The 17,736-nt window shown below is 41.6% G+C and overlaps 1 protein-coding gene across 1 annotated transcript in view; it reads left to right on the forward strand.

Annotated features, from left to right (window-relative positions):
- The window catches only part of LAMA1 (laminin subunit alpha 1), a 103,692-nt gene that overhangs the window by 45,739 nt on the left and 40,217 nt on the right, over nucleotides 1–17,736 (forward strand). Inside the window, exons 13-27 of the mRNA XM_033077008.1 lie at nucleotides 1,183–1,284; nucleotides 1,955–2,166; nucleotides 3,332–3,443; nucleotides 4,336–4,446; nucleotides 5,195–5,322; nucleotides 5,926–6,012; nucleotides 6,260–6,471; nucleotides 6,971–7,077; nucleotides 8,030–8,210; nucleotides 9,481–9,617; nucleotides 11,495–11,731; nucleotides 12,796–12,939; nucleotides 14,325–14,504; nucleotides 15,093–15,278; nucleotides 16,759–16,886. Of these exons, the coding sequence (XP_032932899.1) occupies nucleotides 1,183–1,284; nucleotides 1,955–2,166; nucleotides 3,332–3,443; nucleotides 4,336–4,446; nucleotides 5,195–5,322; nucleotides 5,926–6,012; nucleotides 6,260–6,471; nucleotides 6,971–7,077; nucleotides 8,030–8,210; nucleotides 9,481–9,617; nucleotides 11,495–11,731; nucleotides 12,796–12,939; nucleotides 14,325–14,504; nucleotides 15,093–15,278; nucleotides 16,759–16,886 (2,264 nt within the window). The remainder of the gene's footprint in view (nucleotides 1–1,182; nucleotides 1,285–1,954; nucleotides 2,167–3,331; nucleotides 3,444–4,335; nucleotides 4,447–5,194; nucleotides 5,323–5,925; nucleotides 6,013–6,259; nucleotides 6,472–6,970; nucleotides 7,078–8,029; nucleotides 8,211–9,480; nucleotides 9,618–11,494; nucleotides 11,732–12,795; nucleotides 12,940–14,324; nucleotides 14,505–15,092; nucleotides 15,279–16,758; nucleotides 16,887–17,736) is intronic.

The raw sequence follows: 17,736 nt of genomic DNA on the forward strand, positions 1-17,736 counted from the left end.
AAACAACTAGTCTTTAATTTTTTCCATGTTTACTAGCTGAAACTCTGGATGTCCTAGTTTTTGCAGCAGAATCACAGAATAGTTGAGGTTGGAAGGGACCTCCTGGGGGTCATCTTGCCCAATCTCTGTCCTCAAGCAGGGACACCTAGAGCAGGTGATGTAGTAATACCATGATCAGAGAGCTGCTTCTGAGTGTCTCCAAGGATGGAGACTCCACAACTTCTCTGAGCAACCTGTGCCACTTCTTGGGCACCCTCACCATAAGTGTTTCCTGTTCATCAGAAGCCTCCTGTATTGGAGGTTGTGGTCATTGCCTCTTTTCCTGGCACTGGGCACCACTGCAAAGAGCCCAGATCCATCCTGTTTGCACCCTCTCTTACGGAGTTTGTGTATATTGGTAAGATCTCTCTGAGTCTTTTGTGGGCTGGACAGTCCTGCTACTCTTGGTCTTTTCTCCTATGAAAGATGCTTCAGGCTCTTAATCATTTTAGTGGCCCTTTGCTGGACTCTTTCCATTATATCCACCTCTCTCTTGTACTGGAGACCTAGAACTGGAGTCAGAACTCCAGCTGTGGCCTCACCAGTGGTGAGCAGAGGAGAACCTTGCAGCCTTACCTGTAATTATTTTCAGTCCACTCTCTCTGCCCACGCAGCTGTGTTTATTATTAGTGTAGTGACACAGTAAATGAAAACAAGTGTAAGAAATGCAACATTAAGGAGCAGATTTTGCACCAGGCAACACTCAAATTCTGATTTCTTATTCATTTAATGTGAGTCTAACTGTTGGTTAACTTACTTTGTAGTAGTCAGCAGCAGTTGTGGGGCTAAGGACCACAAAAGGTGGTGTATGAAATGTGAAAAACTCCAACATGCTGTGCCCCTTGGCTAGGATGATAGTGTGAACACCTCAGCTGTCTGTTCAGAATCCTGTTAGTGTTTCACTGAATGAGGGCACTTACCTGAATCACCTGTAGGGCCTTGAGCAAGCTCTCACCACCTGCACAGCAACAAGCCAGCTCTTGTCCCTGTGCTGGCACTCGTGGCATGTTAAACTTTTCCTGTAAAGTGGTATTTGCAAACTTACAATTGTCTTATAATTTGGATGTTGTACTGACCCGTGTAATTTCTTTGTGTTGGCTGGAGATTATTGTGTTGTTAAGACTTTGCTTTGTGTTATTCCAGCTCACAGCTTTTAGTGGAGACCTGAAGTATACGGTATCTTATGACATTCCAATGGAGAGTGTGGACAGTGATATAGTGTCTAGCGTGGATGTCATCATTCAGGTGGATTTTTTTTTTTTCATCTTGTTACTATTCAGACATTATTAAGAATCTATGAAAGGGTTAAAAATTAAAATAATATTTCTATAGTAGTGGTTTTGTCAGTTTTAAGTCTCTTAAAAGTCAATATCAAGATTTATTACTATTTATTTCTGATTTTCAAATCTGTTTGTCTGAAATTGTAGGTATACAATACTAGTTTTAAAAGCTAAATACCTAGAATTTAATCTGTGTGTGTATGGGTGAGTTGCTTATTATCAAATGTACAAAGCTGTGTTTACAAAATGAACTGCAATAAACTAGAAAGATTTACGCTTATTAAACAGGTGAGTGTTCTTGCTGATTGCTTGCTTTTCTAGATTTCTGTTGCAACTAAAAAGGCTCTATACTGAATCCAGGCATCTCCAAAAACACTGTTTTGTAGAGGTATTTGATTTTTGCATTTCAGTTCATTCTTTTACAAAAGAATTCTTAAGTCTCTGAACCAAGAGAGAATGGGATTGTGGTCTTGAAACCACACAAAATGTTGACCTTTTACTTAATTAATGCAAGGAATTTAATTTGATTGCCCCTTCTCTGTGTTATGTGGATGTGTATTTGACACTAAATGTTGTTGCTTAATAAAATTTACATACAAATACGGAAAATGTTTTCTCTTGTCCCTCCATTTCAGGGTAATGGGCAGATTCTGAGTACAAGAGCAGCAGGCTTGTCATTACAGCCATATGAGGAGTATTCTAATTCTGTGAGATTTGTATCAGAGAATTTCATAGAGTTCAATACAAAAAAGGCAATAGACCGGGAAATGTTGATGACTGTTCTGGCAAATGTGACCCATCTTCTGATCAGGGCCAACTACAACATTGCCAAAAAGGCTGTGTATAGGTAAGTGAGATAAAATATTCAATTTAATCTATGTACTTCTATTTTTTTCTGCATATGAATCATGATTCTTATTGGTGATATTCCTGAAGCTTTATGTTAATAGTTTCTAGAAAAAATGTTGTTTATTGAATTTTCTTAAGACTGATCTTTGTCTCCAAAACACAGTCGTATTACAATGGACTTTATATATATATATATATATATACACACGCATATATATCACATATATACACTTATAATAGAATGGACTTATGTATATATATAATTAGCCTTATTACAATGACTGCTTTTTTCAGAGGGAAATGCCTCCAGAACTCTCTACAGTATGCTTATTTGGGTATATGGCAAGTTAATCCATCGCTGGCTATTGAAAACCTATCAATAAAGACATTGATTGTAATTTCTTTTGATGTTTATGGATGTTGTTGAAACTCCTAAGGAAGACCTTAATAAGAAAATTAGGCTGCAGTGGATTAGCTAATTATTCCATAGTTTCAAACCAGTATTGGCAGTATCTGTGTCAGACCTTATAGATCTTTGTTTTACCTCTTCTCCAAGATACACGAATCAAGTTATATTGCTCTCAAGGGAATTGGCTTCATCATTTACTTAATTTCTTTACACTCACTGATAACATTTCTTCCTCACTCCCTAATTAGAGCATGGTGCTAATAGCACTAAAGTTATGGATTCAAATCCCCATATGGGCCATTTATTTAAGAGCTGGAATTGATGATCCCTTCCAACTCAAAATATTCTGTGAATATTCTGTCATCTGGTAGCATTTTGTGTCATTATAATAGGAATTGATAGCAAATTTGCTTTGTGCACCCACACCACTCCGGTGAAATTTAAGCTCATTTAGGGATAGTGTGTTCATCTTTACAGAATATTTGTAAACATTCCTTTTAAAAATGTTACCTATGGCTGAGAGGGTTGTCTCTTCCAGTAACAATAGTGATAACAGGACACCTCTGCTCCCAGGAGTGTAAATGCTGTGATAAGAGTATGATCACAGGCTTCTCACAGAGGAGATTGGTGCCTGTTCCTCAGCTGTCCCTGCCAGGGAACAGTGCCCAGTGTTAACCTCCCCAGAAGCAAACTGTCCTGTTGAAGATTGTGTCTGGGGAAACAAATGATGTGATGTTTTCTTGCTTAACCCTAGGCTGGACTCTGTGACCCTGGATACTGCAAATGCAAATGTTATAGATCTTTCTACAGCGCCAGATGTGGAATTCTGTGAATGTCCTCAGGGTTACACAGGAATATCCTGTGAGGTAACCTTTTACAGTGTTATGTGTATGCAAAATTGCCTCCTATTGTAAGGGATCTAGGTTTAAATGCAGGCTGCCATTAATGAAACTGCCATTAAAGTTTATGTTGTGTGGTGATCTACTGCCTATTATACTTTATGCAATCCCAAAGGTATTTTCTTTCAGGTACTCTAAATGGGATTTAAAACTTGTTTCTCGAATTCTTTTTCATAGCAGTAAAAAATGATGATGTGCTTCGGAATATCAGTGTTGCAGAGGGAGCAACTGTTAAAGCTCTGTGAAGTTATTTTGAGCTTACCTTACTCATTAATAGCACTTTTTCTGGATCAGGATCATGTTCAGTTTATTCCTTATATGTGCCATTAAGTTTATGGAGGCAATAAGGAACCTTAGAAGGAAAGAATGCTAGCTTTTGGAAGAACTCACAAGGGTGAAATGCATTGTGCAAGGTGGTGTCTTGTGTATCTGTGAATAGAAGACTTAGAGGCATAGTCCTGCAGAATAGCAGGAATTATTTTGACAAATAATTTCAGTATGAAACCTTGTGCTGTGACATTGTTAATGTTTCTGCAGAGGTGGTAGAATTCTTTTCTATTGTCCCATAGTAATGAATTTCACAGATTAAACCACACAAAAGTTAACTGTCATGCCTCCAAGGAACAAAGGGATGAATCAAAGTTTTATAGAGTTAATTCTTATCCCCTTTATCCAGTGCATGTTAAAAACAACCAGAAAAGAGCTACAGTGACATCAATAGGGTTGAAAGAGCATTCAGTTACCAGAGTATGAATGGGTTGGATGGTGGGTGGTCGGAAGTGCACGCTTTGAAAAAGTTTTGATGTGTATTTCCAACACACGTAGTGGTACTGCTTTTTCTCCCTTCATTTCTCTTCAGTCCTGTCTGCCTGGGTACTACCGTGTGGATGGAATACTCTTTGGAGGTATTTGCCAGCCCTGCAAGTGCAATGGGCACGCATCTGAGTGTGACATTCATGGTGTTTGCTTTGTAAGTCATCCTTCAAAGTGTTCTGTGTTTTAAGCATCTATTTAAGAATTGGGAGAGCATTCTATCTGTGGGACACAAGTTTACAGAGTGCATAGTTGCAAGCTATGGGTACCAAGTGCTTATTTTTGTTGGTTTTCGATGTTTAGTTCAGAGTAAGTTTCAAGACTCCATAAATGTGTTTTCAATAAAGAATTTCTCTGTTTATCATTTCATGTGGGGAATAGTCAGAACTAATACAAAAATGCCATCATATACTGCTTGATAAAAACCTTGACCTTGCTTGCTGCAGGTTCCTGAAAAGAACAATTTAAGCAGTGAATATCTGTTTTCAGATGTATGTGCAACTTCCATGGCTAACACCATTGGAAATTGCACATCACCTTGTGAAGAGAAAATATAGCTCTCAGATCTCTTCTGAGAATTAAAGGTTATTGGAATAAAATAGATAAACACCAGTAAAAAGTATATAAGTTTGTTACTGCAAATGTGTGCAATATGCAAAATATGGCTGTGTGTAAGTAACGTGGCTGGTTTCATAAAGTGTATTCTAAAATGTAGGAAGAAACAATCAGGATTGTTAGAAATCAGAAAAAAAAATTCAAACACTTATTTTCAGAGTTCTGGGCAGTTCTTCATGGCTTGAATAATGACTTCTTTGGATGTCATACTGCATGCAGACTGCTGTAGGAATCCCTCAGGGGAAAAACCATCCAGAGAAAATACCAAAAGATTTTTCCGTGTCTCACAGGGTTGTCAACACAACACGACAGGACCTTTCTGTGATCAGTGCTTGCCTGGCTTCTATGGAGATCCATCCCAGGGAACGTCTGAGGATTGCCAGCCTTGTGCATGTCCTCTGAGTTCTGCTGCAAACAAGTGAGCTTCTTATACAAAACTGTCTCTCTTTTCTGTCTTCAACAAAAACAGAAAGTGAGATAAAGAAAAATGTCATGACATCTGAAGGAGAGAGGAAAGAACCTTTTTTCCCTTCATCTTTGTTTGAATATATCTCATAGAAAAGTTGTTTTTCGAGGCAGACAAATATATAGATTAGGCTAAAGAGAGACTGAGTGAATTGGTATGATTTTGCATGGTGGATGAAAGTAGTAATTCAACCTGTCCTTGAACTTTGCACCAAAACCATGGTTACCTTCCTTATTTTTTCAGAAAACAGTAGAAGGACAGATGCGTTGTATCTGAAAAAAGAAACTCAGTGCTTTAATTGTACAGCTTTGCTAGAATGAACGCCAAGTTTTCAGGAAGTTTTAAAATCTTGCTTTTAAAGTAAAAAAAACCAACCCAGGTGTTTTTGAAAATTATACATTTATTTTGACACATTGTAATGTTAAAAGCATTGATAAACTAGGAAAAAATTCAATAGTTTATACAGCTAGATGCAAGGAAGGGTTGATAATGAATGTTTGCAGAAACCTTGTGATTCTGTGAATTGATACCAACTGCCATAAATATTGTTAATAGTTTCAGTCCCACTTGCCAGCTGAATGAAGAAGGTGGAATTGTCTGTGACAAATGTCTTCCAGGCTATACTGGTTCTCAATGTGAAAGGTATGCACACTAATTTGGGGTAAATATCTATATCATTGCCATCACTAGGTGGTTGTCATCCTATCTTCCTTGTACTGTTCATATCCCATGTACAGAACATTCCTAATAAAAATTTCCTTCTTATTTTGTCTTTCATTGTAATAGAGACACTTTAGATTAAAATTTAATAGGAAAAACCTCCCTTCAATGAGGAGAGTATATGACATGACCACACTCCAACTGATAAACTTTCTAAACTCTGATGCAGGTGTGCTAATGGTTACTTTGGGAATCCTCTTATGCCTGGACAGTCGTGTGCTCCTTGTGAATGCAATGGCAATGTAAACCCTCAAGAAGAGGGCCACTGTGATCCCTTCACAGGACAGTGCCTGAAATGTCTGGGGAACACAGCAGGTCACCACTGTGAAAAGTGTGCTGATGGGTATTATGGGGATGCAGTGATTGACAAAAACTGTCGTGGTAAGTTGTTACTTTTATTGCTCTCAACATTTAAAGAGCCCAAAAATGTAGTGTTCATGTGCAAAATGGATGGGGACACATGCACCTTTGCTGAAAAAGTTAATCAAGTTGTGAGTTGGCAAGTGCAGGTTGAAAACTCTGAGGTTGGGTTAGGCTGAGGGAGGGGAATGTATTATGTTAGGGTTTGACACCTGGTATCCCTGGAACTTACTGGCTTGCTAAACATTGTCCCTCCAGTGACATACTGTACATACTTCCTACTTCTGAATGTCACAGATAAAAAGGGCTGGAAGAAAAAAACCCTCAAATACAGCTATTCAGAGGTGTTTTGTTTTGGTTTGTTTAAAATTTCAGTCCAAATGCACAGGCATTCCTGTGATATATTAGCATCTGTGATGAAACACATAATATACCAGATTTAGAATTCTGTATAATAATGAATGCCTACAGATACACGTGAATAATTTTAAAATTTGGTTTCTTTTTGTCTGAACACAAGCCTGTGCCTGCCACGTGAATGGTTCCCTTTCAAGTACTTGTCAACATGAGACAGGCGTCTGTTTCTGCAAATCAAATGTAATTGGAGAAAGATGTGATAAATGCTTGGTAAGCAGATATATTATCTGTTGCTAATGTATGTATTTTCTTATATTCTTCTTTATCTATAGATATTGATTTGAGCAGATACAGAGAATAGCAGCAAATAGGTTCAGGGGAGAGAGGCCTGTTGCTGGAGTGGAGACCCAAGTTTGTCTGCAGAGGTTTTTGTGGCTGAAAATTGCTCTGCATGTGCTCCTTGCAGATGTGAAGCTATGTAATTGATTCAGCACCATCCTGTATAGGGCTGTTCAGGCTGGTGCTGACACTGCAATCAAAAATCAAACCAAACACTGTTAACCTGAAGGGAACTTAGAGCTGTGCTTCTGTAAAATTAAGTCTGAGTAGGGAATATCTGAAGAAATGTGGTTGGTGATAATAAATGCACCGTGGCTGAATGCCAACAAGGGATTCAGCTGAAAGGCAGGCCTGTTATAAGAACAAACAGATATTCACTGGTGGTACAAACCAGCAGTTTCCAGTCTATGCTAAGTGTAGAACGACATCAGAGACCAGAGCAGGAAATCTTTGGCCAGTTCCTGCCTTTTGTTCCAGCCCAGCTGAATGACTTTGAACACACATGTACACTAGGTCACTGACCTGCTCCATTCTAGGCTTTCATTCATATCACAGGTATCTGTGCTTGATCAGCATGGCCCACCCTCACCTCATGCAAGTCTTTAAATCAAAATAACATCAGACTTCAAAACACAGTGTCTTGTTTTTAAGATTAGAGTACCATGAGAGCAATTTAGGGTTGAGTTTTTCACCCTAGTCCATATTACTATATAGCTGGCAACAGTGAAGGGATAATGCCAGGGAGTCTTTCCACAGCAGTCATGCAGTGCTGGCCAAGATTCATGCAGGTCAGACATCATGGGGAGGAAACAAGAGTGTATATTGTAGTGTTTTCAAAAATTTGTGAAATTTAGCTCAAATCTATTTATTTCTTCTCCAACAGAATGGGTATTATGGGCTGCTTACAGGGCTTGGCTGCGTTCCCTGCAACTGCAGTCAGTTTGGCTCGGTGTCCGAGGACTGCAATCATCAGGGGCAGTGTCACTGTGTGCCAGGAGTGGCTGGAGAGAAGTGTGATCGCTGTGCTCATGGCTTTTATGCATTCCAGGATGGTGGCTGCACACGTAAGCTCTAACCCACGATCCTTCCAGAGTTTGTCTGGAATTTCTTTCAGTAATATTTTGTGTGTTGAACTCTGGCAAAGGTCAGTTTTTTTGATGATGATACAGAAGAATCTGTAGGAAGGTCTGCTAATACTTTGATTAAGCTGGGGAACAAAACATTTCTTTGCTTACTGTGTGGCTCCTTGTAAAAGGTGGTGACTATGAAATAATTCATAAAGGGTGCATGAAAGAAATATTACATCCTCAATGCCTCCTTTGTCTCTTTATTACAAAACCCTTCAGTCCTTCAAAGAGAATGAAATCTTTTTTTTCTGCAGTTGGGAAATTGAGGAGCTTCTGCTCCTAAAGATTTTTACTTTAGTTTTTCATTTAACTCTTAAATATATTTTTCATACTTTGATAAGAAGTAATTCACTCTATTTTCCCATCATCACCTGGCTGCGTACAATTTTTAATCATGATAAGGAAGAATTTGTTCATCTGAAAGGAGAACATGCCGTCAAAACCTAATTTTTCATGTTAATAAGGTGCCCTTTTCAACACAGTATAGCTAAAGGAGTGCCTGCCTTTTCTCCAGCCAGACAAAACCACTTTTCTCATGCCTCAAACAGTGCATTAAAATGAAATATGCAGTGAGATTGTGATAAGATTGTTTTGAAATGAATATACTTTGTCTTTACTAAGAATCAAAGATCCCTTGGGTACCTTTAACCATTTCATTACTGGAAATTACTTAATGTTATTAAAAAAATTAATAAAATCACTTAATTAAAAAATTCTTATTTTTAATTGGAATAATATATTTTTTTAATTGCCAAATGCATCCTGCAGTAGTTAGTTATTATAAAAATAGCTATCTGTCCCTCTTATTCAATAAGGAATTCTTGAGATTAATCTTTTCATCTGCTTGAGAACATTAGCATATCTCCTGATGAGTTTTGTGTCCTCTGTAATAGAAATTTTTTCCTACAAATGTAATCTACTCCAGAAGTAAATTTGTGTGGTTTTGTTGATCCCCCTGTGGAAGTGCAGCACTGCTTTTTGAAACACCAAACAGGCTAAGTCAATAAGCAATAATGGGCTTCCAGTAAAAAGATGAAATGGCATGGTGGTCATGATTTGTTTCTCAGTGATTAGGGATGGCAAAGAGTTCCCAGTAGAATAGACAAAGGTGCTGCATAAGAAAAGTAAGACTATTGGTGGTCTTGGAGTTTCTTCTCTGTAGTAAAGCATGGATCAAGTTACTAATTTGGTCTTGTTTCTCTTGCAGCCTGTGACTGTGCCCATACTCAGAACAACTGCAATGCTGATTCTGGCCAATGCATTTGTCCCCCTCACACCCAGGGACAAAAGTGTGAACTCTGTGAAGAAAATTACTGGGGACTCTCTCCTGAACTTGGTTGCAAGGTACAGTAGTCTGAGTGAAAAGCCATGGCTGCTGAAAGCAATTTGCCTTATGCAGATGTCAGAATTGGCCTCTTGTTTGGAGAACCATGATCTTTATTCTGTCTCAAAGTGTTAATGCAACATGCTCACATTAAAACAAAAAACAGCAAAACAGCAGATGGCGCAATGTTTATTGAGGAACCTTGTAAGAGGGCTGTCTTTGAAAATGCTGTCAGACTGCTTATTTTGGTTAGCTGCATAGTTCACATTAAAATTGTGAGGTGTTAAACATTTAGGTGTTTAAATAGTGGTATCAATCCAGATTTACAGCAACAATGGGCAACTGGGAGTATAAATCCGATAATATTACGGATTTAAGAACATCGGAAGTTTCTTGAAAGTTACTACAGGCATTTTTTCTGAAAAATTTATAATTCAAGTGGTATAATGTAATAATGTTTCATGGTTGGAACAATGATAGCTCCCATTATCTCAGCTTAATGCTTATGATTAAGCAATAAAATGCCAAGTCAGTGCAGATCCAAGGAATAGCAATCATTTTTGCCTTTAGGTTCATGCAGTAAATTCCTGTCAGAAATGGCATTGGTCCAAACTATTTTATAAATGTTGAGATTTTAAAAAGCCTCAATTACATAAATGTAATGGGTAACTTCAGTGGAGAAACCACAAATACAATCAACTTGACAAGGTCTGTCATTACATGCAGTAAGTACTTAAGTGGCAGCCAAATTTGCGTCCTTTTTCTGTTTAATTTTTTAGAGTAAGGATGATAAAGTAGTCCTAATGAGTCCTCAGAGTTACCCATCTTTGTGATTTATAATAACATAGTTGGCAACTGGTCTTTAAACCACAGCTTTGTTACCTGTCAGCTTACTGTCATTCTTACCTAATATACTGTAAAAACAATATGCTGTACATTTGTGCATTTCCTTTGAGGTGTTCCTCTTATAGGGTGATTCCACAGCACTTGCCAATGATCAGGTGTAATTAAACATGCAATTGCTCACTTTTGCTAGGTTATTTATCATTCCTTTTGGTTGCAGCATCACAGTAATGAATGTGAAATACTCTAAGGTATTTTAGATACTTTTTTGATGCAACAAACAGTAATGTGATCTCCAGATAATAGTCCCAAACAGAGGCATATTCCTTATGCTGAATAGTAACCACAGATAAGAAATTAAGAGTGAAGGCTAATCAAGACTACTTCAAAAAAGAATGCCAAATAAAGCCACCCACTTTGCATGTTTGTAATAGCAGGTTCCTATTACTGATCACATAATGAAGGATGCACTCTGCCAGAAAACAGTTTTCCTTTGGTACTGAGGTGCACTGCATGCTGAGCTTCCCACCTTTGGGATGCAGTGAGATTCTTGGTTCCTCATCAAATAGTAAAAGCATCTTGAGCAAGATGCAGAAGCTATTGCTTCTTGAAGTCTTAAAATAATGTTAGTTTTAAGATTTTCCTTTCTGTCATATTTATAAAATGATTATACTTATAGATATCTTTCATTCCGCGTTTATACAACATTATTTAATTTACTTGCTGTGCTCAATTACTAGTACTGTAAATTAAGTATTTTGGATGTATTTTTGTTTTCTGGAACAGAGTCCTTCAACTCCTTTAGTTCCCAACCCACATTTGGGAACCAACAAATTTTTGCCACCTGCTGTTACTGGAAATGCAACTCTTTGCTAAAATACAAACCAAGCAACCTCATTTCTGTGTGGAATTTCTTCCCTTTTATTATTGTACAGTATTTGTTGGCAAACACTGAGTTTTAAGGGTGATTTTTAAATTTACTGAGTTGTTTCTGTTGTAAAAAAATTTTTTATAAAGATCTGCCATTTATGGACAATTCTTCTCTTCCACTAAGGCTTGCAACTGCAGCAGCACTGGTTCAGCCAATCTCCAGTGCGATGTATTGACAGGTCAGTGCCAGTGCAAAACTGAATTTGGAGGACGAGACTGTTCCAGATGTGCCTTAGGCTACAGGGACTACCCAGACTGTGTTGCCTGTGACTGTGATTTGAGTGGGACCAGAGCAGAGACATGTAATGACACTGAAGGAGTTTGTGGTTGTGAAGAAGAAACTGGCATGTGTACCTGCAAGGTACTGAGTTATTCACTCCCTCTGGGAAAGCATTGGTGTTTTCTAGACATTGATTGCATTGAAGTCAAGGAAGATACAGGGCTGAAAGGACTTCAAAAGGCAATCTGTGTCATTTATGAGTACACCTAGATCACTGCTAAAGGATTTTCTGTGACTGATCTTACTATTAGGAAAAAGTGAAAAACGGTGCAGTTTTTCTATTCGTACATATTTGGTTTTATCAGGTTTGGGAATAACACATTAGTTCAGATGATATAGCCTGATTTTTTGAAAATTCAAATTATAATGATAGGAAGAAACCAATAAATCCTAAATGGAGAATCTCAGTGTTTTTTGAAATAGGTTTATGTTGCAAGTTTGAATTAATTTCCTATGCTGGAACCAAAGGCAGTGCTTAAGAGTAACTCAGATATATTGCTAATAGTGAAGTCTGATATTCTCATGTATAGGAAACATTAAAAACACAAATAGTATAGATTTTTCTGAAAAGATGGGAATCAATTCTTGAAAGACTGAGTGATAGAAAACTTACTTCAAGACAACAAATTTATGCCTTCACAGGTGTCTGTCCAATCTCTGGTTAAAGTACCAGTGGGTGCTAACTGTAGTTTTGGGTGTTTCTTGAGATTCAGTTTACCAGCTTGGAATTGAGGGCAAAAAAAGACACTTGGGAATAGGTCACTTAACTCCTATTCATACTGAGCAGTTTATTTGGTTTTTGGAGCTCATTTTCCAGATGCAGTTTCGGGAGGGAATTCTGTCTTGAACTGAAATGCATAGCTGCTGATTTTTGAGTTTTATGTGTGGGGTTTTGTTGTTTTGTTGGGGTTTTTTTCAAAGAAAGAAGTCAAAACAGCATTGGAAAATAATGAAAAAAGTAATGTACTACACAGTAAAACAGATTGCAAAAAATAATTGATATTCTCCTGTGAAGTTTATGTAGCAGCCAGTTTTTCTTCCAGAAATAATCATCTTTCATTTCAATAGCGAAGTATTATGAGTGTGCTGTTACTTTTTTTATTTTTTTTTTTTTTTTTTTTTTTTTTTATTTTAATATCCTCCAGGAAAATGTTTTTGGTCTGCAATGCAGTGAGTGCAAACCTGGAACTTTTGGTCTGTCTGCTAACAATGCGCTAGGATGTACTCCATGCTTCTGTTTTGGGATGTCCACATCTTGTTCAGAACTAGAAGACCACGTGAGAATTCCTGTAAGTAAAGCAGTATAACCACACAGACACAGTTTGCTGTTTTCCTCATGTTAGGTACCACACTGGTGCCCACATTTAATGGATCAGGCCAAATGTCCTGGCTGGCTTATGGGGCCAGCGGCATGGGTCAGAACAGAAAAGAAAGCAAATGTTAAGTGGTCATACTCTTATTTCTGAAACCTTGCATTTCACTCTTCACTTCTTAAAAAAGTACAGTAGTTTCACGAATACAAGCCGCACGGATTATAAGCCGCACCCCCGGTGCCTCGACAATGTTGCTGTCTTTGTCAATAGATAAGCCGCACCCCGAATATTAGCCGCACTTTCGTTCGTCGCGAGAATCCGTGCGCAGCTTTCACAAATTGGCCAATTAGTAACAGGATCGCGGCATAGCGGGCTTTACTGGCTCGGGGCGGGGCCAGGCAGGCTCGGCCCGCTCATGGTTGCTGACGGGGCCGGCCGGGTGGTGCTGCAGCCGCCGCCGGGCTCACTGGCCCCCCTCTCCCGTCAGCACCGCCCCGCTGCTGCGTTAACGTAGTCGCCCTGCCGGCGGGCCAGGCACTGCCGCCGCTGGCAGGCATGCCGGCCGCGTCGCCGCTGCGTTAACGTAGTCGCCCTGCCGGCGGGCCAGGCACTGCCGCCGCTGGCAGGCATGCCGGCCGCGTCGCCGCTGCGTTAACGTAGTCGCCCTGCCGGCGGGCCAGGCACTGCCGCCGCTGGCAGGCATGCCGGCCGCGTCGCCGCTGCGTTCACGTACTCGCCCTGCCGGCGGGCCAGCCGCTGCCGCCGCCGCCAGGCTCGCCGGCCGCCCCCTCCCGTCTGCACCGCCGCCGCGTTTCCTCGCCCTGACCGGCACTGCAGGCCCCCGCACCGCCGGGCTCCCCCATGCTGCTGGCCCCGATTCTGCTGGGCTTCCCCCGCTGCCAGGCAGCCCCACCCGCCGGCCTTCCTGCTTCTGCCATGCTCCCCTGCACTGCTAGCCCCAGTTCTCCCGGGCTCCCCCGCCCTGCTGGCCCGGGCTCTGCCGCCCGCCCCCCGCCCTGCTGGCCCCGCCTCTGCCAGGCTTTCCCACCTCAGCCGGGGCCGGCCGGGCTCCAGCTTGGCTTGGGGCTGCCACGGGCTCTCACTTCCGTGTTGGCAGCTTTTAGAATTTTGTTAATGTATTAGCCGCCCCGGAATATTGGCCGCACTTCCGGGTTTCCACCAAAATTTTGGTCAAATTGGTGCGGCTTGTATTCGTGAAATTACTGTAAATATCAGATGTGTTTTCCAGTTTTTTGGGTTGGGCATTTATTACTCTAATATGGACTATTGACTGTTTCAAAGCTCCTAAAATTGTAAACAGAATATTTGGTTGAATGAATATTTTGCTCTTTGTGTTGCAGATAACATTAACTCCAGATCAGGCTATTCTGCATGTAGTAGCTCAAAGTAACCTGACTGGAACAGTGGAAGGAGTATTTTCACAATTTCCTGATGTTTTATTGGATGCTACCATAGTCAGAAAATACTTAAATACAGAGACATTCTACTGGAAGTTGCCAGAGCAGTTTCAGGGAGACCAGGTAAGAACATTAAATAATTGGAATGCTTTGTAGATAACTTTGTTGTCTAATAGACTTCCTTTACTCTAGAATAGTAGAATAGTACCTTTATCTTCATAACATGTTTCTATGTTAGTTCTATTCTTGTAGGTCATAATATTGTAACTCTTCAGTGATTAGAACTTACTTATAGCTAGCACAAACAATAGATTTTTCTTGACCCTGTTAATTGCTAACACCCATATTTAATTACTTCCCAGATTCTGGGGTGGGGAGGGCAAACAGTGATATATTTAGTTTCATTGTAGAAACCTAAAAAAAAGTGCATACTTGAATCAGTATAGAGATCATGGAATCTCTGTTGCTTAGGAATTGAATGAAAATTGAGCGCTCACCTTGAGCAGGTCTAGGTAAAGAAACTAAGACTGCTTTTAGAAATATATATTTAACTTTAGTGGAGAAGCCACTGAGTTTGAGTCAATTTTCATGTTTTATTGCCAGTTCTTCAAAGGACTGGCAGTTTTCCAGTCTACAGAGGATGTTAAAATATTTTCAACTAGTAGCTCAAACCTTAGATTAAATAATAGTAATAATTTTTAATCCAAACAGCTCATGGCCTACGGAGGGAAGCTGAGATACACTGTTGCCTTTTATGCTTTGGATGGCTTTGGAACCTCAAATTTTGAGCCACAGATTCTAATGAAGGGAGGTCACACTAGCAAGTTGGTCATCTATGTAGATGTGCCTTCTCCAGAAAATGGAGTAAGAACTGACAAGGAGGTAGAAATGAAGGAGGTAAGCCAAAACACAGGAGGAACACACCATTACCTTGAATTAAACTTGAATGTTCATGGCTTTTATAATAAATAATAATATTAATAATAATAGTACAGTAATTTCACGAATACAAGCCGCACCAATTTGACCAAAATTTTGGTGGAAACCCGGAAGTGTGGCCAATATTCCGGGGCGGCTAATACATTAACAAAATTCTAAAAGCTGCCAACACGGAAGTGAGAGCCCGCGGCAGCCCCAAGCCAAGCTGGAGCCCGGCCGGCCCCGGCAGAGGTGGGAAAGCCTGGCAGAGGCGGGGCCAGCAGTGCGGGGGCGGGCGGCAGAGCCTGAGCCAGCAGGGCAGGGCAGGGAGGGCGGCAGAGCCTGGGCCAGCAGGGCAGGGGAGCCCGGGAGAACTGGGGCTAGCAGTGCAGGGGAGCATGGCAGAAGCAGGAAGGCCGGCGGGTGGGGCTGCCTGGCAGCGGGGGAAGCCCAGCAGAATCGGGGCCAGCAGCATGGGGGAGCCCGGCGGTGCGGGGGCCTGCAGTGCCGGCCAGGGCGAGGAAACGCGGCAGCGGTGCAGACGGGAGGGGGCGGCCGGCGAGCCCGGCGGCGGCGGCGGCAGCCCCGCCGGCGGGGCGAGCGAACGCGGCAGCGGGTCGAGCGAGGTGCAGCGCGAGCGAAAGCGGCGCGAGCGAACGCGGCGCGGAGCGAGCGAGGCGCGGCGCGAGCGAGGCGCGGCGCGAGCGAAAGCGGCGCGAGCGAAAGCGGCGCGAGCGAATGCGGCAACGGGGCGAGCGAAAGCGGCGCAGGGCGAGCGAGGCGCGGCGCGAGCAAACGCGGCGTGGGGCGAGCGAACGCGGCGCGGGGCGAAAGCAGCGCGAGCGAAAGCGGCACGAGCGAACGCGGCGCGGGGCGAGCGAACGCGGCGCGGGGCGAGCGAGGCGCGGCGCGGGGCGAGCGAGGCGCGGCGCGGGGCGAACGCGGCGCGGGGCGAGCGAACGTGGCGCGGGGCGAGCGACGAGCCCGGCGGTGGCGGCAGCCCTGCCAGCCGGGCGAGCGAACGCGGCAGCGGGGCGGTGCTGATGGGAGAGGGGGGCCAGCGAGCCCGGCGGCGGCGGCAGCACCACCCGGCCAGCCTCGCCGAGCCGTGGCGCTGAGCTGGGCCACCCGGCCCCGTCGGCAACCATGAGCGGGCCGAGCCTTCCTGGCCCCGCCCCGAGCCAGTAAAGCCCTCTATGCCACGATCCTGTTACTAAGTGGCCAATTTGTGAAAGCTGCGCACGAATTCTCGCGACGAACGAAAGTGCGGCTAATATTCGGGGTGTGGCTTATCTATTGACAAAGACAGCAACATTGTCGAGGCACCGGGGGTGCGGCTTATAATCCGTGCGGCTTGTATTCGTGAAACTACTGTAATAATAATATTAATAATAATAGTAATTATAATAATTACAATAATTATAATAATTATAATAATAATAAATTATTGTTTCCTTAGGATTCTTGGAAGTATTTTAACTCTGTTTCTGATGAACCTGTCTTACGTTCTGACTTCATGTCTGTGCTCAGCAATGTTGAATACATCCTTATCAAGGCAGCTTATGGCCAAGGATTACAGCAAAGCAGGTAAAGAAACCTGTGTTTACATTTATTTGTTGTATTGCATTTACTGTGGTTTAACTTACAAATAACCCCAACTGAGCTATACAGTAAGGACAGAGAAATTTGCGATTTCCTATTTATGACTTTTGCTCTTTCTCTAACAAGAAAACTTTGACTTTTAATTGCAGCAGAATCCCTCTTGAATTTTTTTGGTGAAACACTAAATGACTCTGCTGCTTACTTTGGTAGCAAAACACACAAAGGAGCACAGGCTGATGCAGTGTGTTCTGCAGGACTGATGATACACTTAAATATTTTCTATTTTCTAAAATATTTCTTTCCCATCTTATTTTTATGGATATTGAATTTTTTGTTTCTTTTTTCAGTTGAAGCACATGGTCCCCTGGGTTCTTGGGTTTGTATCAATCTAGATGTCTCCTGTAGCTTAAAACACTGTGGGCTGTAGCAATAAGATTGTCCTACCTCAGAATAGTAGCATTTTCTTACCATTTTGTCAAGAACTAAGTTACTAATGAGAGTGAGGGGATGGGATGTCATCATTTCATCTGTCAGTCTGGAAACTAGCAAGACAAGCAAGATGCATCCAGTGAAAACCCATTCTGTAGGTCTTCACAGCTCTGACGACGTTTGATTTCACCTCCAGATTTTGTGTTATTTTTGATTCACATGCCCCCAATTATCTTTTTGTTAGCTCTGTCCAAAACTGTGTCATGAGACAAATGTAGTTGTCTAATATTTCTGAGGAAGAATTATTATACTATTTCATGGAGGGTTTGGAAAGTTTTCCAGACTGAGGGGGATCAACCTTTATTACTTTTAATAATTTCTGATGTGCTCTTATGTGTAGATTCTT

The sequence above is a fragment of the Catharus ustulatus genome, chromosome 1, assembly GCF_009819885.2.
Source record: "Catharus ustulatus isolate bCatUst1 chromosome 1, bCatUst1.pri.v2, whole genome shotgun sequence".
Lineage (NCBI taxonomy): Eukaryota > Metazoa > Chordata > Aves > Passeriformes > Turdidae > Catharus > Catharus ustulatus.